The following is a 20530-nucleotide window of genomic DNA, read 5'->3' on the forward strand; positions in this document are numbered from 1 at the left end:
CATGCCAACCCTAGCACTTCCATGCCTTAACTTGGGAAAGAACCTCATTGTTACCAACTTCTGTCCGTAAGCTGTTTTTCACATCATTTACTTCTCCCACTTTCATATTCAAACAAGCAGACTGCCTTCGAAATGTTTTATTGGGAGCTAAGTGGAAATAAAAACATGAATACTAATATCAAAGTGTCCAGTGTGTTTATTAAGAATCACTCTGGACGCATTGCATTTAAAGAGAAAAGACTTAATTATAACATCTAACACAAGAGCTGCATGCAATTCACAAGCACAAAGGCAGGAGGGGGTTTATACATGCATAATAAAGTCACCTACAGACATCAGACTTTCAATGGATGACATGCACGCTGAAGTCTGATATCTGTGACAATTATAATGACCATAATCTGGGTAGTGCCCTTGTCATTAATGATGTTAATACGTGCTGATTGACATTGCCATCTGACCTGCTAATAATAACCTCATCCAGTGCTGTTCTGTTGTTGAAATGATGTTTACTACCTATCTGTCCTATAAAAGAGTAGCTGTGCCGGGGAACATCATCTCTCTGTGTGGCTGTATGAATTGTTTTTCAGAGCTTGTGTGGGAGGCAGCAAGCAAGAGTAGCACTCCGTTTTGAATGATCATGGTAATTAGTGCAACGCACACACTGAACAAAAGCCATCTTGAAAATAGAACATGCACAGACAAATTAAAGCAGAGTATTGCTAGGAGTGACATGTTCTCCATTCTCATCTCTCTTTCAGTTGGCTAATCTGACATTTGCAAGAGCATGAGCAATGGGCAGGATGGGAAAGGTATGTTGAGACAACACTGATAACTCTGTATCACATGATTTCATTGTTTGTTGAAGACGGAAATGAGAAATAAAATGACAGGTTTATAGGCTCAAGCATCTATCATTTGGAGTAGGCCTATTGATTTGTTAGAATCTACAAGTGAAGACTGAAACTGAACTGTGTTGACCCTTTTAACTCTAACAACATTGTTTATTTGACCCTCTTTAGCCCATGTCTGGATTCTAATGAATTTATAATGTCTTTCAGCTCCTTTTTTATCCATATAATCACATTGGAGATTTTGTTTAGATGGACTGGCAGAGCAAAACAAAAGTCCTATTCCACCCCGTGTGACCTTTAAAATGGATAGTTTAAAAGGAAATCTCTCAACAAGAAGCCAACTTTATCACCTGGTTCGACTTCAGATGATTTTGTCTTCGACAGCAGTTGAATAGCAGAGTTGAAGCAGTGTTTTGTGTTTATTAGCTTGCAGTGACATCAGCTGGCCATTCATAGAATTGTCCTGTAATATTAGTCCGCTTATTAAGGTATTTATTTATTGCATTTTGCTAGTGGATATTTTATTTTATTTGACGCCTGCCAGATTTATGTTACTTAATGTTTGAATCATTGTTCACTAAAATAAGAAGCAAATCAGCCCAATATATATTTGGTAGGCTGCTCTAAGGTGAATTAAACCCTGTGAAAAGAGGTTGTCCAGATGAAGGCCACTGCAAGAGAAGCTGCTCATTCTAAATCTGTGATTTCTGGAATATTACAGGTTTAGGTTTACAATGTCACTAATTCATTCAAGTCCCCCAAAAAGGCTGGTCGTCCATATAATACAAATGAATGAGAGGACAGCACAATGCAGAGGCTCTCAACACTGCAGCTGGAATTGCCTGCCAAGTGAACGCTGAACAGGGTAAGAATCTGTTTAAGAGAAGTCGGACTGAAAGCGCATTCTGCAGTGACCAGGCCTCTCATCAGCAGAATCAAAAGGCTACACTCACCTTTGCTGAGGAGTGTGTTGTGTGGAGAGAGGAGAACTGGTGCAAAGTTCACTTTGGTGATGACAGCAAGTTTAATTTATTTGGGTCTATTGGGAAACATTTTGTTCTGTGTCAAACTGAGGAAAAACTGAAGCCCAAGTGCATAATGAAGTCAGAGAAAAGTGTCAAGGTTTGGGGGATGTTTTCTGCAGCGGGAGTTGGGCCTCTTAAACAACCACATGACAGGGTGAATGTAAATGTTTATCAGAACCTCCTTCAGCAACATGCGGTTCCTTCCCTGAAAGCATCTCCCAATCAGCCTGTAATTTTCATGCAGGACAATACTCCTGTCACACTGCAAAATGGGTTGAGCAGTTCCTTGAATGAAATGTGTAGTTGTAATCTTCTTTTGTGGTTACTGTTCTCTAATTTTCATCACTGTGTTTTCCACAAAATAAAGGTTTTTGTTGAAATGCCTTGGATATTTTGTCAAATATGTTAGTTGAACAATTGTATACCTAGTCTGCCAGATATTCTTCAAAAGTTTTGTGTACATATTTGCATTTTGCTACTAGGCAACTTTTTATTTTATGATATTTTATGACTGCAAGATTTATGTAACCTAACATTTAACCCTACATTTGCACCTTCAATCTCCTTATGCTTTTCAGTGGAACTTGTGCTTATGCAGCCAGTGTCAAGGGAGTTTTGTGTGAGCACACTTGCTCTAGGTTACCAGTCTCCAGGTGGTCTGCAATGGCCCCAGGTGCTCTATTTAAAAACTGATTTTGACACACCTGAGCGCAACAGAATAACTGCTTACCAATCTAGTTTGAACAGGTTATGTTATTGAAATGTGGAAGTGACAAAGAATGTTCAAATTGATATGCATATACAACAACGCATGTGTCTCAAAGTTCTCTTTTCTAGCACATCATGATCCTTCTCCGATTGGAATGCAGAACTTAGTTGCAAAACAACAAACAACAACATATCGAATAGCACTGCGGGAGATTAAAGTTTAATGAGCATAAGCCCATGCAGTGATCAAAATATAGTAAGCCTACTAAACTGTCTCTTTTAATATATAAACAACACTTTACAGCCAATATAAGCAAGTCTTTCTTCTTGATCTCTACTTAAGCCCGTTATAAGGCAAACTGGCTCTCCAGCTTTCTGAAGAAACTTGTCTCAGCCAATACCATAGCAGTATCAGGTATCTGCTGTTCTGAGACTACAATACAAATAACAAATATTTTATTGCACTGTAAAAAGTGATAAGTTGACTTAACTTAACAAAATTGAGGAAACCCGTTGCCTTAAAATTATTAAGTAAATAGTCATTTAAAAACAAAGGTTAAGTGAACTTGACAATTCACTTAACTTATTTTTTATTTATTATTTACTTAATAATTTTAAGGCAATGGGTTTCCTCAAGTTTTTTAAGTTAAGTCAACTCATCTTTTTTTACAGTGAGGATGTAATAGGCCCAGGCTATTTGTAGGCTTATATATCTAACTCTCAATTTTATATGTATCATTTAGCTATCCTACAATAACAGTTAATGTGGTAAAACGTAGTTTTAAAGGCAGCTCGTGACAGTAACACCACGTCCTCCCCCCTCAATCAATATAAATGTCATGTTTAAATAGGAAGTTTAAGTTCTGCTCATGGTATTACGAGGAAGGTCGTTACTGTGTATCCCTGTTGGTAACGGCAGGCTCGATATTACAGAGGCGCTGTTTGGGCGTGGTGGCAGTATACCTGCTTTGCTCGGTGGCGCATCGCAGGTGTCGTGTTTTCCTCCGCTGTGGTTCTTTAGTGCTATGTAGTTACGCGCGGGGTTGGTACCGAAGCAGAACGTGTATTTTGGCATATTCAAATGAACCGAGGCGAAGTCCGAAAGAATATGTTTACCTCGTAGTTTATTCTTATACAAAATGTTTTGTTTTTAAATGGCTTCATTTCGATACGTTTTAACCCGTCGTGTAAATAACAGTGGGTGAAACAATGAAAGACACACACCTGCCATCCGATTCATGTATCAATGGTAAGAGTTTGATGTTGTTGTTTTCAACGACTACCCTCAAGAGACTGTAATTTAACTCGCAATATGATTTTATTATGTGTTTTTGAAAACTGCTTTTGATTGGTTATTTGTAATAGTTGCATGTTATAGTAGTTATTAGTTGCGACTCATCAATGTGTTCTTCTTTGGAAAGGATATGAATGACATCATGTTTATTAACATATGAGAACAAATTTGTTTAAAGGACAAACATTCCTTATTGTATGATGCCAGCCTTTCAGACAATGACAGATAATTGTTCATGTCTGTACCTTTGGTTCCATTGTTCCCTATAAAAACATTATGTAAGCTGTCTTTAAAAGGTGATTTATAAATGTAGGTGCTTTAGAAATGAGATGGTGGCCATGAATGATGGATATTATTATTATTAAAATGAGCCGTATAGGCCTATACTAAGTTGAGATCTTTTATTAACCTTAAAAAATTCAAACAAAAATTCTGTAATAAATAATTTATATAACAATTATATATGTATTAAAATGTTGAATAAAAAGTAACAAAATGGCAACCTGTAGTGATGAGTTCATTGCCCTTTCTTGCCATGCTGTCAGTGATGAAATGCTGCTGTTTTAGCAATGTTGATTTAGCTGTTTCATGTCTTTTTTTAAAGTGATTTTTAAAAAATGTATTCTATTAAAAATATTTAAACTGAATAAGCAATTTTTTGGGTGCCATAATTTGTTTTGAACAATTTGGTTTGCAATTTTACCCTAAACAAATACTGTGGTAATGTAACCTATTGTTGTAACATGTTGTTCCTCTTTGTTATTGTGATCAGGTTCAGTAATAAGGATCTTCTGTCCCACATCCGCCTCTGTTTGTGTGTTTGACACAGGTGTTGGCAACACGTCTTTTAGTGCAGACAACTCTACAGTCAACACAGCAGCTCTGACCATTGACAAATGGAGCAACTACAATTTCTGGACAGGCTTGACGCTGGCCGTGCTCTCAGCTTTTCTTATAGGAGGAAGCATTATCCTGAAGAAGAAGGCGTTGCTACGTTTGGCCAGTACTGGGGAGACGAGAGCAGGTAAGGTAATTTACATCAGTATTTACATGATACAAAGAGTTCAAAAGTGCCATCAAGTTCTGATTAAATCAATATTCAGAATGTTGAGTGACTGGTTTTGTTTGAGGGATTTAACGTTTAATTATGTGACTCGACTGAATTACAATTGTGAAATTGGTTGAAACTTGAAACTGGTTCCTTCTTTGTTTGTGCTTAGCTAATAATGGACTGAATCACCAACAGGCAACAGGTTTTGTGTTCTTTAACAAACTGAATATGTGAACATTCTTGTCTGTTTAGCTGAGGGAGGTCATGGGTACCTGAAGGACTGGCTGTGGTGGGGAGGTCTTTTGACAAGTAAGTGCAATGCAAAGCATCTGCAAAAATAAAGGTGCTTCACGATGCCATAGAAGAACCTTTTTGTCTAAATGGTTCCATAAAGAACCTTTAACATCTGAAGAACCTTTCTATTTCACTAAAAGTTTCTTTGTGGCAAAAGAAGGTTCTTCAGATTCTAAAAAGGTGAGAAAGAGATGGTTCTTTAAAGAAGCTTTGACTGAATGGTTCTTTGTGGAACCAAAAATGGTTCTTTAGATGGTATCGCTGTGAAGAGCCTTTTAAGCACCTTTATTTTTAAGGGTGTTGGATAATATCCTGTTGTTTTTTGCAGTGGGTGGTGGTGAAGCGGCAAATTTCACGGCGTACATGTTTGCTCCAGCCACAGTGGTGACCCCTTTAGGAGCTCTCAGTGTTCTTATCAGGTAACGGCACCGCCCTTATTTACCATCACCAAAGGTTTGCTCCACACAATGCTGTGTAAACTTTACAAGTCTATGAGTGGGAGGACTAGTATATTTTGAAATATTTATGACTGTAATGTTAAACATCCTGAATTGCAATATCTTTTAAGCAAATAAAGCACATTTGGCTGAGCTACAGCCTCCTGAGACCCTGAGTCCTCAGTAGAGGACATTATATTTTAATGAATTTCTCTATGACTATACATGCCACAGACTATGTCCTGTACAGAGCACATGCAGGGCTTTTCAGAGATACCAAATGTTTGGAAGTTTCACCATGACCACTCCTTCTCCTTGATCTTCAAACATGGCTGACATTAATTTAGTGATCAAATTCTTATGAAAATATGATAATATTTTGTAATTATCATGTAAATCTGACTAATTTTTAAACTGTTTGTATATCAACATCTCAGGAAAATGTTATGGGGTTTAAAAATCAAAACATGACTTTCTGTTACGAAACAGGACGTTGATTTCATACATGTCTGTAAAGAACACCGGGACTAAAAGCATAGAGATAGTGGAAAGCCGGCTTGAAACGCCAGCATGATGAGGATCGTTTTCATTTTAAAACAAAACGCACCAGTGTAAATGTAGCCTTACATCTAAGGGTGCTGGGACGCATTCACACTACAGTGTGAGCCACAGCTCTGAGTGTAACCGGTGTAAACTAGTGTGTTCAACTTGACGCGGACCGACCGTGCAGACCGATCAGTGTATTACAGTACCACAAGAGCTGCAGGCTTATTGGCTCAGGGCCGCTGATGAGATTAACCCCTTAGGTATCGAAATTTGGTACCGAACGATGAGACGTTTTTCGATACTCGATGGTATAGAGGCAATTCGGTCAGTGCCTAAAAAGTATTGAACTCGATACCCAGCCCTAGCCAAGAACACATGAATATGCAAATTAGATACAGTGTATACATTGTACAGTAGGCTATATAATGGGAAAACCTTTTTATGGCCATTTACATATATCAAGAATATCTCACGCACTGATCTCCACCTTTATCTGCCAAAGTCATGAGATTATTATTGAATCTCTCACATGTCCATTTCTCAATACAAGTGCATTGATTCTGTTTATGGCCTTTTGTGTTTCTTTCTAGTGTTTTTATTAGAACTAAATGGAAAGGTACTAATGTTAATGTTTATTTACTCTCTTCAGTGCAGTTCTGTCCTCCCACTTGTTCGGAGAAACAATGAATCTGCTAGGAAAACTTGGCTGCATGCTCAGCATTCTGGGAAGCACTATAATGGTTATACATGCACCTGAAGAGGAAGAGGTGACGACGCTTACAGAAATGACACAGAAACTGCTGGATCCTGGTTAGTGTTTATATACCGTTAGTTATAGAACCGAAAACATGTTGTAATGGATAACAACAGCTTTTTCTGCTTCTCCTGAAGGTTTTCTGGTGTTTGCCAGCATCCTGCTGGTCACTTGTATGGTCCTGATCTTCTACGTCTCTCCTCGCTTCGGTCAAACCAACATATTAGTCTACATCAGCATCTGCTCTCTGCTCGGATCGTTCACCGTGTCCTCGGTCAAGGGCCTCGGCATTGCGATCCGCACCATGTTCTCTGACCTTTCAGTGGTCCGTCACCCTCTCACTTGGATTCTTTTGCTGACCCTAATTGGATCCATCATCATCCAGGTCAACTATCTGAATAAGTCACTGGATACCTTCAATACGCTCTTGGTGTACCCCATCTACTACGTCTTTTTCACCACTGTAGTCCTGAGCACCTCCGTGATTCTCTTTAAAGAATGGGGAGCCATGTCAGGAGTGGATGTGGTGGGCACCATCGGGGGCTTCTTGGTGATTGTGATCGGGGTGGGCATGCTACACCTCTTCAAAGACTTGAATGTGAGTTTTGAAGATCTAAGAAGCAACCTTTGTCAGCCAGACAGCCCGTCGAAGAGGGAGGACAAGCACATCCTCATAGAGAACATAGAGAGCCTGCCACCCATGAGAGAGGAAGGGCCCAGAGTCTTCATCATCAGCTGAGATTGTACCAGATCTCAGCTGGTTTGACTATACAGTTTAGTAATATCCTCACTCTTAGGGTGAATCCCATTTCTCTGTCTTACCCCTTCCCCTACGTCTTACCCCTAGCCCTTGTCCCTCGAAACCGAGTGGTAAGCGCTAGGGGTGAAAACATACCCCTATGAAATGAGACACCACTTGGTTACGGTTACGTCATCATACACCGTCGCTAGCTGGCTGCTACGTCACCAGAGCCGACAAGTGTTGATCACAAACTTTTGATCGTTTTACAAACTTGTTAAAACTGTAGACATGCATGGAGTCCATTCAAGGCTAGTCTGCGGGACTGTTGTGCAAATCAGCAATGTAACGTTAGCGTCGCAAACTAGCGATTTTAAAAACATTTCAATTAAGAACATGGTTGCAAATATATATGTACAGGACTGTCTAGAGCACAAAACAAGACTGTCGTAATTTTTAAATAAATTATTTAAGCCGAAAATACTTGATTGTTGCCGGTTGCGCAGTGTGTTCTGGGTACCCCTCGGTTTCAAGTAAGCTCGCGAAAATGCTTGGTTTTAAGGGTATCTACCCTTCCCTTAGCCCTACCCCTCGATCAAAACGAGAATTGGGATAGCCCTTACTCTCACGTGAACGCGCAAAACTAAGGGGAAGGGGTAAGGGGAAGGGGTAAGACAGAGAAATGGGATTCACCCTTAATCTTAACTGTTGATTTCTCTGCTGAAGGCTGTTGTACTATGACGCAGTGATTTGGTTTGGCTGCTGCTGAGTATGGTGATGATGTAGACATTTTTTTTGAAAATATTATTTGGCTGTTACTCAAGATTTGAATGAACTTTTAGCAACCTCGGAAATGCTTGAAGACTGAAACAGCATTAAACAGAACATGACGCAGCAGAACTTCAACTCTTGCTGCTGAGAACTGCCAATGAAGCATATAATATACAAAATATTTTTTTTCCTCTTCGATGGAACTCTGTGAGTGATCTTGAAATCAGTCAATCTAAAATATTTACATACATTTTGAATGGAAAATAAAGATTATATGTTTAATATTTCACAGGAAATGTATTGTTGTTTGTCTAGAAAAGTTCATGTTGTTGTTTTTCACATATCAGACGATTTACAGACATCCCACCCTCTGTGACCACTTGTGAACAGATCGCCTTAACAGGCTTTTTTTCTCTCTCTCTCTTAATTTCCAGGATATTGTGAAACATTTGCAGGCATTAGGAAGCTGCTATCCATATGTTAGAGACTGGGTTGCCTGAATTTTCCAGATTGCTGATTCATACATAATACTTATTGACCAAACAAGATTCATGATTAGATTTGAATCTGTGCTGTCAGGATTCCACAGAAAGTTCAGCCCCAGTCGTCGTGAGAGGGTTTATTTAATGTGTTATCTCATTTGATAATGCTTTTAGTTGCTTCTATCTACCATAAAGCAGTACGGCTATCACGTTCAGCGACTTACCTTCCATAGATTTGGAAAACAAACAACCTCTCTGAATTGAGGGTTATTTGAGTCTGTGCGGCCAGATAAGTGTTCCTGTAAACCGGATAGCTCCAAACATCACGACAGACAATACTATATTTACCTTTTAAATCACTGACCAGAAGAGCACTGGGTCAATTGACTCTGTCAATAGATCTTGTGGCCTGTGTGACAGTTGGCGTCTGTATCTCTGGTTACATTTGGTTTCATCAGAAAAGATCAAAGTCTTTAGGCAGTGATTTTTACGTTTTATTCATTTATTATTATTATATTTTTAAGACCTCTCCGCCCAATGATTACTGTAAAATGTTTGTATTTAACATTACAATAGCATTTCTTTGAGAAAACGAGTCATAAAAGTTTATACAAAGTGTTATATATAAAGTTACAAAACGTTAAAAGCGTGTGTTTCAAAGTAATCTATGCATGATTTTTTACGGTGCGCTCTAATATTTATTCAGATTTCCTACCTGAAATCTTCCATAGTTCATTGCAAGAACGGCAGCCCATAGTTCAAAATGGTATTTTTCGGTTGCACCAGCAGATGGCACACTCTACACACCACACCACGATCCCCAGGCACACACCCATTAAAAATCTCCCAGAGCTTTGCATAGGTGTGCCTGAAAGTGCTGTAATGCAAAGGGACTTAATGTTTAGAACACATTCAGAACTTTTGAATCAATTCACAAATAGGCCTACATTTAAACACGTGAAACAACTTTATGTAGTTTCAAAAATATTTTTATATTAAGTCAAACGTCAAATATATATATATATGAATGTCATTTTAATATAATTCTATATTATACTAGAATATTAGAATGATTTCATAAGTGTCATGTGACTGAAGATTAGTAATGGCTGCTGAAAATTCAGCTTTGATATCACAGGAATAATTTACATTTTAAAATATATTCAAATAGAAATAGTTATTTTAAATTGTAATAATATTACTGTTTTTACTATATTTTTAATCTGATTTGGTGATCGTAAGATACTTCTTTCAAAAACATTAAAGAAACGTTTGACCCATAATATTAAAACATGCTATATGATAATGGCCTATTTGTTGTTGTTAAATTATTGTGACACTTTATGGTTTTCAAACTTTAGTGGAAAGCCATAAGGTGTGATAAATCATTGCGACACCAGTTGGTTACAAGAAATCAGAAATTTGAAAAAAAGAAATTTGTTTCTTTTGATTTAGCATCATTTGTTTGTAGATTCCACTGTCAGGACCACTATCGTCAAAATGATAGACACTTAGCATACAGTTTGGTTTGGCGGTATGGTTCTGTTCTGGGCAAAAACTACCTGCCCATCCATGCAGCCTGTCATGAATGACAGCATAATAATAATAATAACCTCCTAGGGTTAACAGAACAGAACAAAGCAGCTATCATTAATGTACTTAATGATATTTAAGTGCAACACATTACTCAAGATAAAGGAGTCTGATTCAAAAAGGAATATCAGAAAGCCAAGTCCTGACTGTGGCGAAAGGTGGAGTTGGGGATGGAGGAGGGTAATTTGCTCCTAAGCAAGCAAAACGCTGCTGAATAACGCTGAATAGAGCTTATATAGGAATGCCGTGATAGGTTTCGTATTCCTATAGGTAGCTCATGCAAGCTTGACTCACGTGACCTGCCAGAACTAATGCTATACGCTTAATTTATAGCCAAGACATTCAAGTGTAACTAAAGCATACTTTTTGGGGCCACTCTATATGATGTTGAGTGAAATGTTAAGTGAAATTGCATGGCCAGCAAACATGATTTTTGTTATGGATCGAGTGCTAAGTTGTGCCATATCCCAACTGAAAGCTGACCAAACACAACAAACAGTTTTCTGTAAGCCATTCCTCTCTGCTGTGACAGTGTGAGTGAAGTCATTTGATCCAGCTGCAGGACACTGGCCATTTCATTTATTAGGGACAGCAGTACGACTGTGAGTTTAAATGGCCTCTATTGTTCTGTTGTGCTCCCCACTCATCCACACACACACACACACAGATCCACTCACAGTTGATGCGACTCTATCACTACATGCACGGAGCGTTTTGCTGGATCGTGGAATACAGGGAGATGGACACAAAAAGTTTAAGTGAAAGAGATATAGTCGTCATTCCTGGTTGTAGCATTCCCACAGATCCATTCATCTTCAGCCAATCAGTGTTCAGCAAACAGGTACTGTGACAGATACCACACCTATGACAGGCACCAGCACGTGGAGGAAGGGACAAGAAGGTGGAGAATAGATACAAAGAGTTTGTACTGGTGTAAGGAAGACTGTCACCAGTTACAAGGAGGGGAAAAAAAGACAGGGACTGGTTCAAGAATTTGAATGCAATTTAATGTGGATTCTTTTGAAAAGGGCACAGAAAGTTTAGATCAGCAAGGAAACAACATAACAAGGACTCACTGTCTGAGAAGAGGAGAGACGCGGAATAAAGAGTGTGGAGGATGGACAGATGGCTGAATGAAATCCAGAAGCATCCGGCCCTGTATGTCTTGTGTTGTTCTGTAATCTTCAGGATCCTTCACAGGTTCCTGCAGACTGTGCCCAGTCCCGGGACGGTGGAAACAGACCCCTGGAGGACGTGGAAATGGAGGAACCTCTCAGTGTCACTCGTTCACTCACTGCTGACTGGCATCTGGGCCGTCACCTGGTGAGTTGTTGTTTTTCATTTATTTTTTCAGTGATTTGTTTTACAGTAAGATCATGGAATCACTTTATTTAATATATATATATATACCTGATCAATATTTTAACATTAAAATATTATTGCATAATTTTTATTAATTTGTAAATTATAATTTTAATTGAGAGGCAAAGTAAGATAATAAAACTTGTTTCAGAAAATATATTTTGAATAACATTTTTTGTTGTTGTTTTAGCAATTTTTTTTGTGAGCATTAAAAAAAAATATTGTAAGATTTATGCTTAAGCCAAAAAAAAAATTGAAGTATATATATTTTTAATTTTATATGATGTATTCTTCACAAGAAGTTATAATATTTTATAAAATTTTGAATTATAAATTTTATAATACAAATTTTATTATACAATTTTGAATTATAATGAAAGACAGTTTTAACAATTGTCTTATTCAATATTTTGTCTTTTAAGAATATTTAAACATCCTTAAAATATGATAAACATATTAGCTTTTCTAAAAATTTCTAATAAAATGTCCTAAAAGATTGATCATTTTACGGGTTTAAATATTTCAACAATATTTGGTACAAGCCAAAATCTTTAATAAGATACTTCAGTATCTTGAGTACATATAGACTCAAAGTAGGCCCTATATTGTTGTGTTGATAGCTTGTGTTTATAGTTAGACGTTGCTATAGTTTGTACAAATAGAAGTGTCTACCAATAAACCCAAGTTATTGAATGTTTTTGAACAGCACTTAACCTTCAGTTACAGATCTCTCAGTTTAGAAACAGGAATAACCTGCTAGACAGGCATAGAGAGAATGAGAGTGCAACTAACTAAAAAGAAATTACACCATTATAATTGCCACAGTTTGAATCACTTCATCCCTCAAACCAAGCAAGAGTTTCACCATTGTGGGTGTATTTTTTTTGGACCATCAGTGGATTTTCCACTCTCTTTTGTCAGTTATTATTTTGATCTTCTGGTTGATATGATCAACAGTCTGCATGAATCTGTGTCCCGACAGTGTCATACAGCATCCTGTGATGGTGCATGAAATCCACTCCACCTACACCCCATCAGCATACATGCTAGTCGTCGTCTCATCTGGTCAGTAAACACATGCAACACAATTAACCAAGACCCTTGACACATGTAAGAAGTTTACAAATGATGTAACTCGTGTCTTATTTATCTGATGCTCATGTTCTCCTGCATATCCGGCCGTGTAGGAGCCCCTGTCCCACCTCTGTGTAACGCTGATCTCCTGATAAGAGTTTAAGCAGTTTTGTGACTCAGGTCTTTGGAATGATGTTGTAGAAAAGAACTAACATCTTAAGCTATGTTTCTCTCACAGTTTTTAAATAGTTAAAGCTGGAGTTGTTTAACATAAGCTACCATACCTTGCTTTTACATCTGCAAGCATATTATGTTGATGAGAGATGCACCTGCATACTTTAACAGCATGAGGAATGTCAGCATGAATCCAAAAGACAAGAAAGAAAGTGACTGTGCATTTGAGAGTAGATGTATATACAATATATACAGTATGTATAAGGTTTTGTCCAGTCAAAAAAAAATCAGCATTCATCTCTTTTAACAGGGTACTTCATTCAGGACGCTGCTGACATTATCTTTAGTGGGTACGCAAAAGCATCTTGGGAGTTTTTACTTCACCATGTTATGGTAAGTCAATACAGAGTTTGTCACACAAGGTCATGAAAAAGGCTTTAAAAGGTTAGGTGAAGCCATAATAGCTTATTCCCGATGAAAAACTTGAGATTCAGGACAAAGTTCTTGAGCAATAAAGTTATTTTGAACACAACATAGATTAGAGTGGGCTCAACCATAATCCTGAAGTGTGTGCACTGCCACAGTGATTGATGGCACATTATTCCCACTATAGTTGAGTTCCTGTCGCTCTCTTGGCTATTGCATATTAGAAACACTTATCAGCTATCTGTAATATAATCTCCAGGTAAGAAATCACAAAGTATAGTATTATAAATACAGGTGCATCTCAATAAATTAGAATGTCGTGGAAAAGTTCATTTATTTCAGTAATTCAGCTCAAATTGTGAAACTCGTGTATTAAATAAATTCAATGCACACAGACTGAAGTAGTTTAAGTCTTTGGTTCTTTTAATTGTGATGATTTTGGCTCACATTTAACAAAAACCCACCAATTCACTATCTCAACAAATTAGAATACTTCATAAGACCAATAAAAAAAACATTTTTAGTGAATTGTTGGCCTTCTGGAAAGTATATTAATTTACTGTATATGTACTCAATACTTGGTATAGGGGCTCCTTACTGCCTCAATTCGGCGTGGCATGGAGGTGATCAGTTTGTGGCACTGCTGAGGTGGTATCGAAGCCCATGTTTCTTTGACAGTGGCCTTCAGCTCATCTGCATTTTTTGGTCTCTTGTTTCTCATTTTCCTCTTGACAATACCCCCGTAGATTCTCTATGGGGTTTAGGTCTGGTGGCCAGTCAAGCACACCAACACCATGGTCATTTAACCAACTTTTGGTGCTTTTGGCAGTGTGGGCAGGTGCCAAATCCTGCTGGAAAATGAAATCAGCATCTTTAAAAAGCTGGTCAGCAGAAGGAAGCATGAAGTGCTCCAAAATTTCTTGGTAAACGGGTGCAGTGACTTTGGTTTTCAAAAAACACAATGATCCAACACCTGCAGATGACATTGCACCCCAAATCATCACAGACTGTGGAAACTTAACACTGGACTTCAAGCAACTTGGGCTATGAGCTTCTCCACTCTTCCTCCAGACTCTAGGACCTTGGTTTCCAAATGAAATACAAAACTTGCTCTCATCTGAAAAGAGGACTTTGGACCACTGGGCAACAGTCCAGTTCTTCTTCTCCTTAGCCCAGGTAAGACGCTGTCTGTGGTTCAGGAGTGGCTTAACAAGAGGAATACGACAACTGTAGCCAAATTCCTTGACACGTCTGTGTGTGGTGGCTCTTGATGCCTTGACCCCAGCCTCAGTCCATTCCTTGTGAAGTTCACCCAAATTCTTGAATTGATTTTACTTGACAATCCTCATAAGGCTGCGGTTCTCTCGGTTGGTTGTGCATCTTTTTCCTTCCACTCAACTTTCTGTTAACATGCTAAACTACTTCAGTCTGTGTGCATTGAATTTATTTAATACACGAGTTTCACAATTTGAGCTGAATTACTGAAATAAATGAACTTTTCCACGACATTCTAATTTATTGAGATGCACCCGTATACTTTTTTTCCCCAATGAAAATATAAAAAACATTGCAAGATTCACAATGTTACTAACTGCATCCTCACAGTCTGTTAAAAGAATGCGTTCTTAAAGTAATCAATCATACTGTGATGTATGGCGATTTCTATTAGCTAGTCGTTGTCATAGTATAGTTTACCCAAAAATGAAAATTCTGTCATAATTACTCACCCTCACGTCGTTCCAAACCTGTAAGACCTTCGATCATCTTCAGAACACAAATGAAGATATCGTTGATGAAATCCGAGAGCTTTCTGTCCTGCATAGACAGCAACACAACTGACACATTCAAGGCCCAGAAGGGTAGTAAGTTTAACTTGGAAGAGAAGAAATTGTTGAATAAAGTCATTTTTGTTTTCTTTGTGCACAAAAAGTATTCTCAAAGCTTCATAACACTATGGATGAACCACTGATATCACATGGACTGTTTTAACGATGTTCTTACTACCTTTTTGGGTCTTGAACATGTCAGTTGCGTTGCTGTCTATGCAGGGTCAGAAAGCATCACTTTAACTGTAAATCTCTGTTCTGTTTTCCTGTAGGTGATCTGGTGTTTCCTGTATGCTGTGTTCACACATCAGTATGTGGCAGGTGCAGTGGTGGCTTTATTTGTGGAGGTGAACAGTGTGTTTCTACACACCCGTTTATTGCTCAAACTGGCCAAGGTGGCCCGGAACTCTTTCATCTACACCGTCAACAAACTGTTCAATGTGGTGACCTACATGACCTTCCGGCTTGGAGCACAGTTTTATCTCACCTGGTACCTCATACACCACTACTCATCGTTGGATCATGCCCTCTACTTCTTGATCACCATGATGCTCATGAACATCATGATTCTCATCTATTTCTACCGCCTCCTCCGAACCGACTTCTTCAGCAAGGGGCGTTCTCACAATAGTGGTCGCAAATTTGCTGAGGACTAAACCAACAGAGGCTGATGTCTATCAGTCCTAAACCAGACTGTTAACACAACATTTATCCATAGGAAGCCTGAACTGAATGAGCAAACCTCACCAGAGAGAGTCTCATGTGAATCAGAGACATTTAAAGTTTTCACTTTTTAGAATAAAACTTAAACGCTATAAAAAATTAAACTCAACAAGGGTCAAGTAGCCAATTGTTTAAGGATCTGTTAGCACAGACGAGTTTTACACTGCAAAAAGTGATTTTCTTACTCAGTATCGTGTTTTCCAGTACAAATATCTAAACATTCTTACATCAAGAAACATTTACTTGAGCAAAAACATGACCTTAGATTTTAAAGGATTAGTTCACCCAAAAATGAAAATGCGCTGAAGATTTTCTCACCTTCTGGTAAACCAAGATGTAAATGAGTTTGTTTCTTCATCAGAACAGATTTGGAGAAATTTAGCATTCACTTTCATGGATCCATCTGCAGTGAACGGGTGGCGTCAAACATCACAATATTCCGCCAGTAATCCACACGACTCCAGTCTATTAATTAAAATCTTGTGAAGCAAAAAGGCTGTGCATTTGTAAGAAACAAATCCATCAAGGAATTTTTACTTCAAACTGTCTTAACTTATATCTTAGATGTCCGAAGGGCAAGTAGAGTTGAGCTAATTTCCATTTTTCTGTTAATTATTCCTTTAAATCAGCTTTTTTTTTAAAAATAAATCAACTATAAATAAATTTAACTAGCGTTAAAAACAGAAGAAAAAATCTGCCAGTGGGATATGTTCATACACAATTGGCAGATCATTTCCAGAGAAAAAACTAAAAACCCATGTAACTTGAAATTTTGCTTTTCAGGTAAATGTATATTGAATTAAAAATGTTTAGTCATTAATACTGGAAAACAATATAAAGCAATACTAAGACATAACTTCCAAAGTAGTGGTGATGTTGAACCTATAGGAGGCAGTGGTGTAAACAGACATCTTAATCTAGGAAATGGCACCATTTGTGATGTAAAACCATGTGAATTACTTGAATTAGCCACAATTTATTATATGAAGCATTTTCCCAAAAATGGTGACTACATGTAAAGTGTGTCAGATTATGCTAATAAGTAATTATATCAAGTTTTGCATTCAAATGCAGAAACTACATCAGCTTCATACATTTCTGCTGAGGGAGCACTGGTAAACAGATATGCAACCTTCAAAGACAATTATCAAATTTGTCCTAATAAATGTGTTAGACGTGATGCTGCCTCAGCAACACATCTACCTCAGTACTGCAACACTGCATTAATTCCCTGAAAACAGTGGTAGGAACAAGATTTAGTTCACTGTAAGGATGTACATTAGCTTTTTTTTTTTTTTTAGAAGTAGAGTGTTTAACACGTAAAAAGGTGAATATTGCTTTAAAACAGAATATTCATTCTTTCATGGCCTGTTACGATTATCTTCAGGAAAATGCAAAAAATGTCCAACAATACTAGTCTTTGTAATAGGGACAGTGAATTAAATTTGCATTTTAAATGTAATTCAGGAGCCTTCAACCTTTTTCCAGACAGAAGCCCTTGGTGGAGAGAGCAGGGAGCCCCTGTACAAAACTGCTTTAAGCCTAACCTATAATGTATATTTATTGTACCCTATAACAGTGTTCATACAGAGACTGATAAAATATAACATTTAGCAACTTTAACTTTGGCTGACATTAATTTAATACTGCATTTTATTTAGCATGTTTCAGTTTGAGATTAAAAAATAAACAAATTCACCAAAAACCAATACCAGTACCAAAAATTCATAAAATCAATTCATAAATCTATGGTCATTATATGAAAAAGTTTAAATTCTAAGGTTTAATTACAATAATTCATACATTTAATACACATCTGCTGTGATTAAAGTTTGATTATTAATTTGCTGATGCTCTGGTTTACTTTTATAGTTTCAGTATAACTGAACACGAGTATGGAAGAAAAAAAATAAAAATAGCTTAACCAAACTCCTATTCTCAAACCTTATTTTAAACTCCAGAAATGTAAACAAATAAAGCCACAAGAACAAAAATAGTTTTTACAAACATTTATTCTTCTGTACATCTGACCAAGAGCACTTTAGATGATGCCGATCTGCAAGAAAAAGAGATGACAATCAGCACAGGTCAAAGCACAAATGTTTTGCAAAAGAAAGAAAATACAAAGCATCTCTGGTTCTTTTGAATGCATCATTCAGGTAGAAGCTTAGTTTACATTTGCAGAGGTTGACAACTCCCTCAGCTTCCAATCTAGCTTCATGAAACTGACACGATCTAATGTTTAATACATGTATGGACATGTACATTAGGTTAATCAAATCTAGTCCTGGAGTGCCACTGCCCTGCAGAGTTTAGCTCCAACCCTGATCAAACTCGCTTACCTGTGATTTTTTCTAGGGATCCTGAAGACCTTGATGAACTTGCTCAGGTGTGTTTGATTAGGGTTGGCGCTAAACTCAATGTCCCTGATTTACATTCACTAATTTACCTTGTTTGCAACATCCAAGGCATCGTAATCTGGTGCAAGACGAACGTATGCCTTCTTTTCGCCATCAGGCCTGCAGGGAGCAATAAATAAAGCATTCAGAATGCATCACAAATCTGACAATGCCTCTCCTCTCTATCAGTGGTTCCTCTGAGAACATTGCATTTCATAATTATTTTTATTGTAATTCAACAATATCTGAAGACTCCCCAGATATTTCTATTGAAATCGACAACTACTTGTTTATAAACTTTCACAAAAGCTGCAAGAACTTCAATTAAAAACGATTATTTTTACTATTTGTTTATAATACTATACTGTATAGGAGATACACTTGTATACATCTTGATTGTTTTTAAGCATACTGATTTAGATTTTGTTTTTAATACATTAATAATATCATCATTTAAATGTTTTTAGAGAACCAATACTTTAAAAGTCTTGATGAATAAACCAAGTTCTACCTGATCAGTGTGTTGACTTTAGCCACATCGATGTCGTACAGTTTCTTGACAGCGTGTTTAATCTGATGCTTGTTAGCCTTGACGTCAACAATGAACACCAGAGTGTTGTTGTCCTCAATCTTCTTCATGGCTGACTCAGTGGTCAGAGGGAACTTGATGATGGCATAATGGTCCAGCCTGACAGAGCCAGAGAGATATTGATATTCAATTCAGGCATGTGCCGTAAAAACTAGAATTATATTTATGCTTTAGCCTCAACCATATCTCAATGGTGAAACAAGGATGCATCAGTGTTTAAAAAAAATGTAATCATATAATTTCATGCTTTGATCGCAATTCCCATCATTTGCATCCTAAAAGGAGACTACCTGACATTTGTAAACCATAACTCATGTAACAAATGCACTCTTGATTTTAGAGTTCATGAAGTACAATAGTCTCACTTGTTTCTGCGTGGAGCGCTCTTCCTAGGGTACTTAGGCTGCCTCCTCAGACGCAGGGTCTTGGGCCGGCGGAAGGTTGGGGTGGTCCTGATCTTCTTCTTCCTCTGGCTGTGGACACCCTTCAGCACAGCCTTCTTGGCTTTAAGGGCCTTGGACTTAGCCTCAGTCTTAGCCGGTACAGCTGTTGAAAAAATTATGACCATGCAACATTAACAAATCAGTCTATGAGACATACAAAGAATGAGTATAAAGTTGTCCGTCCTGCGTTTTCACGTTCCTAATAAGCATTCAATTGCGTTATAATAAAATATGAGAGACTTTCACAGGTACGTCGTTTATACATTGATATTACAGTGTTTACATTCAGGCAGCAGCTATTAAATGCACAATTTTTTATACAAATGTGTGAAAACTTCTAAATATTGTTTTAAGGGCTAATTTACAGACACTTTTATTCACTAATCTGACTGGTAATGAATGAGAAATGGATGGATATGGGTAGCCACGTGTATGTGACTAGCTAACGATGACAAGCTATTGAGTTGTCAATTTACGTTAACGTTACTTATATTTTACTCCGTACAATCCACATAGAACGTAAACAACCAGTTTATGACAACTGGCTAATAGATTTAACACTTGGACAGTCTGATATAATGAGACTGCGCGGGCATGCAGCTCAATTATATTAGCTTACTAGCCGCGGTTGTGACTAAGGACGTCTCACTCCGGCACTTTTTGCATTAAAAACAATGTTATTTCATTCCAGACGCCCAATTAAACAGCTAGAAACAAACATGCCTATATCAGCTACAATTAACCGAAAACGTAGCTGTATATAATCACAATAGACTTTATTTTTAAACCATAAAATCTATAAACCTAACGCACCTTCCTTCTTCGCCTTCGGGGCCATGTTGGGAAAGGAAGAACGAGAGGGGTTTCCTTCAGTATATCGCAGGGGTTCACGTTAACACACGCAGTCATCGCGAGAACACCGCTAGGCATTATGGGTTGTGTAGTTCTCTTGCGTGCTGTAAATAT

At 37.7% G+C, this 20530-nt stretch overlaps 3 protein-coding genes and 1 non-coding gene across 4 annotated transcripts; 2 read left to right on the top strand and 2 right to left on the bottom strand.

The window, feature by feature from the left end:
• Positions 1-3468: 3468 nt before the first annotated feature.
• Positions 3469-8269, top strand: nipal4 (NIPA like domain containing 4). The gene is made up of 6 exons (XM_058758402.1): positions 3469-3836; positions 4711-4905; positions 5185-5241; positions 5555-5645; positions 6859-7019; positions 7101-8269. The coding sequence occupies exons 1-6, from the start codon at positions 3797-3799 to the stop codon at positions 7700-7702; spliced, it is 1146 nt and encodes a 381-aa protein (XP_058614385.1). The 5' UTR covers positions 3469-3796; the 3' UTR covers positions 7703-8269.
• Positions 8270-11245: 2976 nt separating this feature from the next.
• Positions 11246-16875, top strand: tlcd1 (TLC domain containing 1). Its single transcript, XM_058757929.1, has 4 exons — positions 11246-11871; positions 12893-12975; positions 13469-13551; positions 15683-16875. The coding sequence occupies exons 1-4, from the start codon at positions 11666-11668 to the stop codon at positions 16064-16066; spliced, it is 756 nt and encodes a 251-aa protein (XP_058613912.1). The 5' UTR covers positions 11246-11665; the 3' UTR covers positions 16067-16875.
• Positions 16876-18127: 1252 nt separating this feature from the next.
• On the bottom strand, positions 18128-20527 carry rpl23a (ribosomal protein L23a). Its single transcript, XM_058757934.1, has 5 exons — positions 20378-20527; positions 19487-19667; positions 19044-19220; positions 18583-18652; positions 18128-18189 (listed from the first exon to the last, which is right to left on the bottom strand). Exons 1-5 carry the CDS (start codon positions 20400-20402, stop codon positions 18175-18177), a joined length of 468 nt encoding a protein of 155 aa, XP_058613917.1. The 5' UTR covers positions 20403-20527; the 3' UTR covers positions 18128-18174.
• Positions 19325-19396, bottom strand: LOC131529563 (small nucleolar RNA Z17). The gene has a single exon (XR_009268132.1). It is a non-coding gene; the product is annotated as a small nucleolar RNA Z17 (small nucleolar RNA).
• Positions 20528-20530: the final 3 nt, after the last annotated feature.

The sequence above is a fragment of the Onychostoma macrolepis genome, chromosome 21 (genome assembly GCF_012432095.1).
Source record: "Onychostoma macrolepis isolate SWU-2019 chromosome 21, ASM1243209v1, whole genome shotgun sequence".
NCBI classification, from domain to species: Eukaryota; Metazoa; Chordata; class Actinopteri; order Cypriniformes; family Cyprinidae; genus Onychostoma; species Onychostoma macrolepis.

Coding starts and splice junctions, on each gene's coding strand:
- nipal4 (XM_058758402.1), top strand. CDS start 3,797: ATGAAAGACACACACCTGCCATCCGATTCATGTATCAATG. Junction 3,837..4,710: donor ATCCGATTCATGTATCAATG/GTAAGAGTTTGA, acceptor TGTTTGACACAG/GTGTTGGCAACACGTCTTTT. Junction 7,020..7,100: donor ACAGAAACTGCTGGATCCTG/GTTAGTGTTTAT, acceptor CTTCTCCTGAAG/GTTTTCTGGTGTTTGCCAGC.
- rpl23a (XM_058757934.1), bottom strand. CDS start 20,402: ATGGCCCCGAAGGCGAAGAAGGAAG. Junction 19,668..20,377: donor CCCGAAGGCGAAGAAGGAAG/GTGCGTTAGGTT, acceptor TTTTTTCAACAG/CTGTACCGGCTAAGACTGAG. Junction 18,653..19,043: donor AAAGTCAACACACTGATCAG/GTAGAACTTGGT, acceptor TGCTCCCTGCAG/GCCTGATGGCGAAAAGAAGG.
- tlcd1 (XM_058757929.1), top strand. CDS start 11,666: ATGGACAGATGGCTGAATGAAATCCAGAAGCATCCGGCCCTGTATGTC. Junction 12,976..13,468: donor GCTAGTCGTCGTCTCATCTG/GTCAGTAAACAC, acceptor CTCTTTTAACAG/GGTACTTCATTCAGGACGCT. Junction 13,552..15,682: donor TTTTACTTCACCATGTTATG/GTAAGTCAATAC, acceptor GTTTTCCTGTAG/GTGATCTGGTGTTTCCTGTA.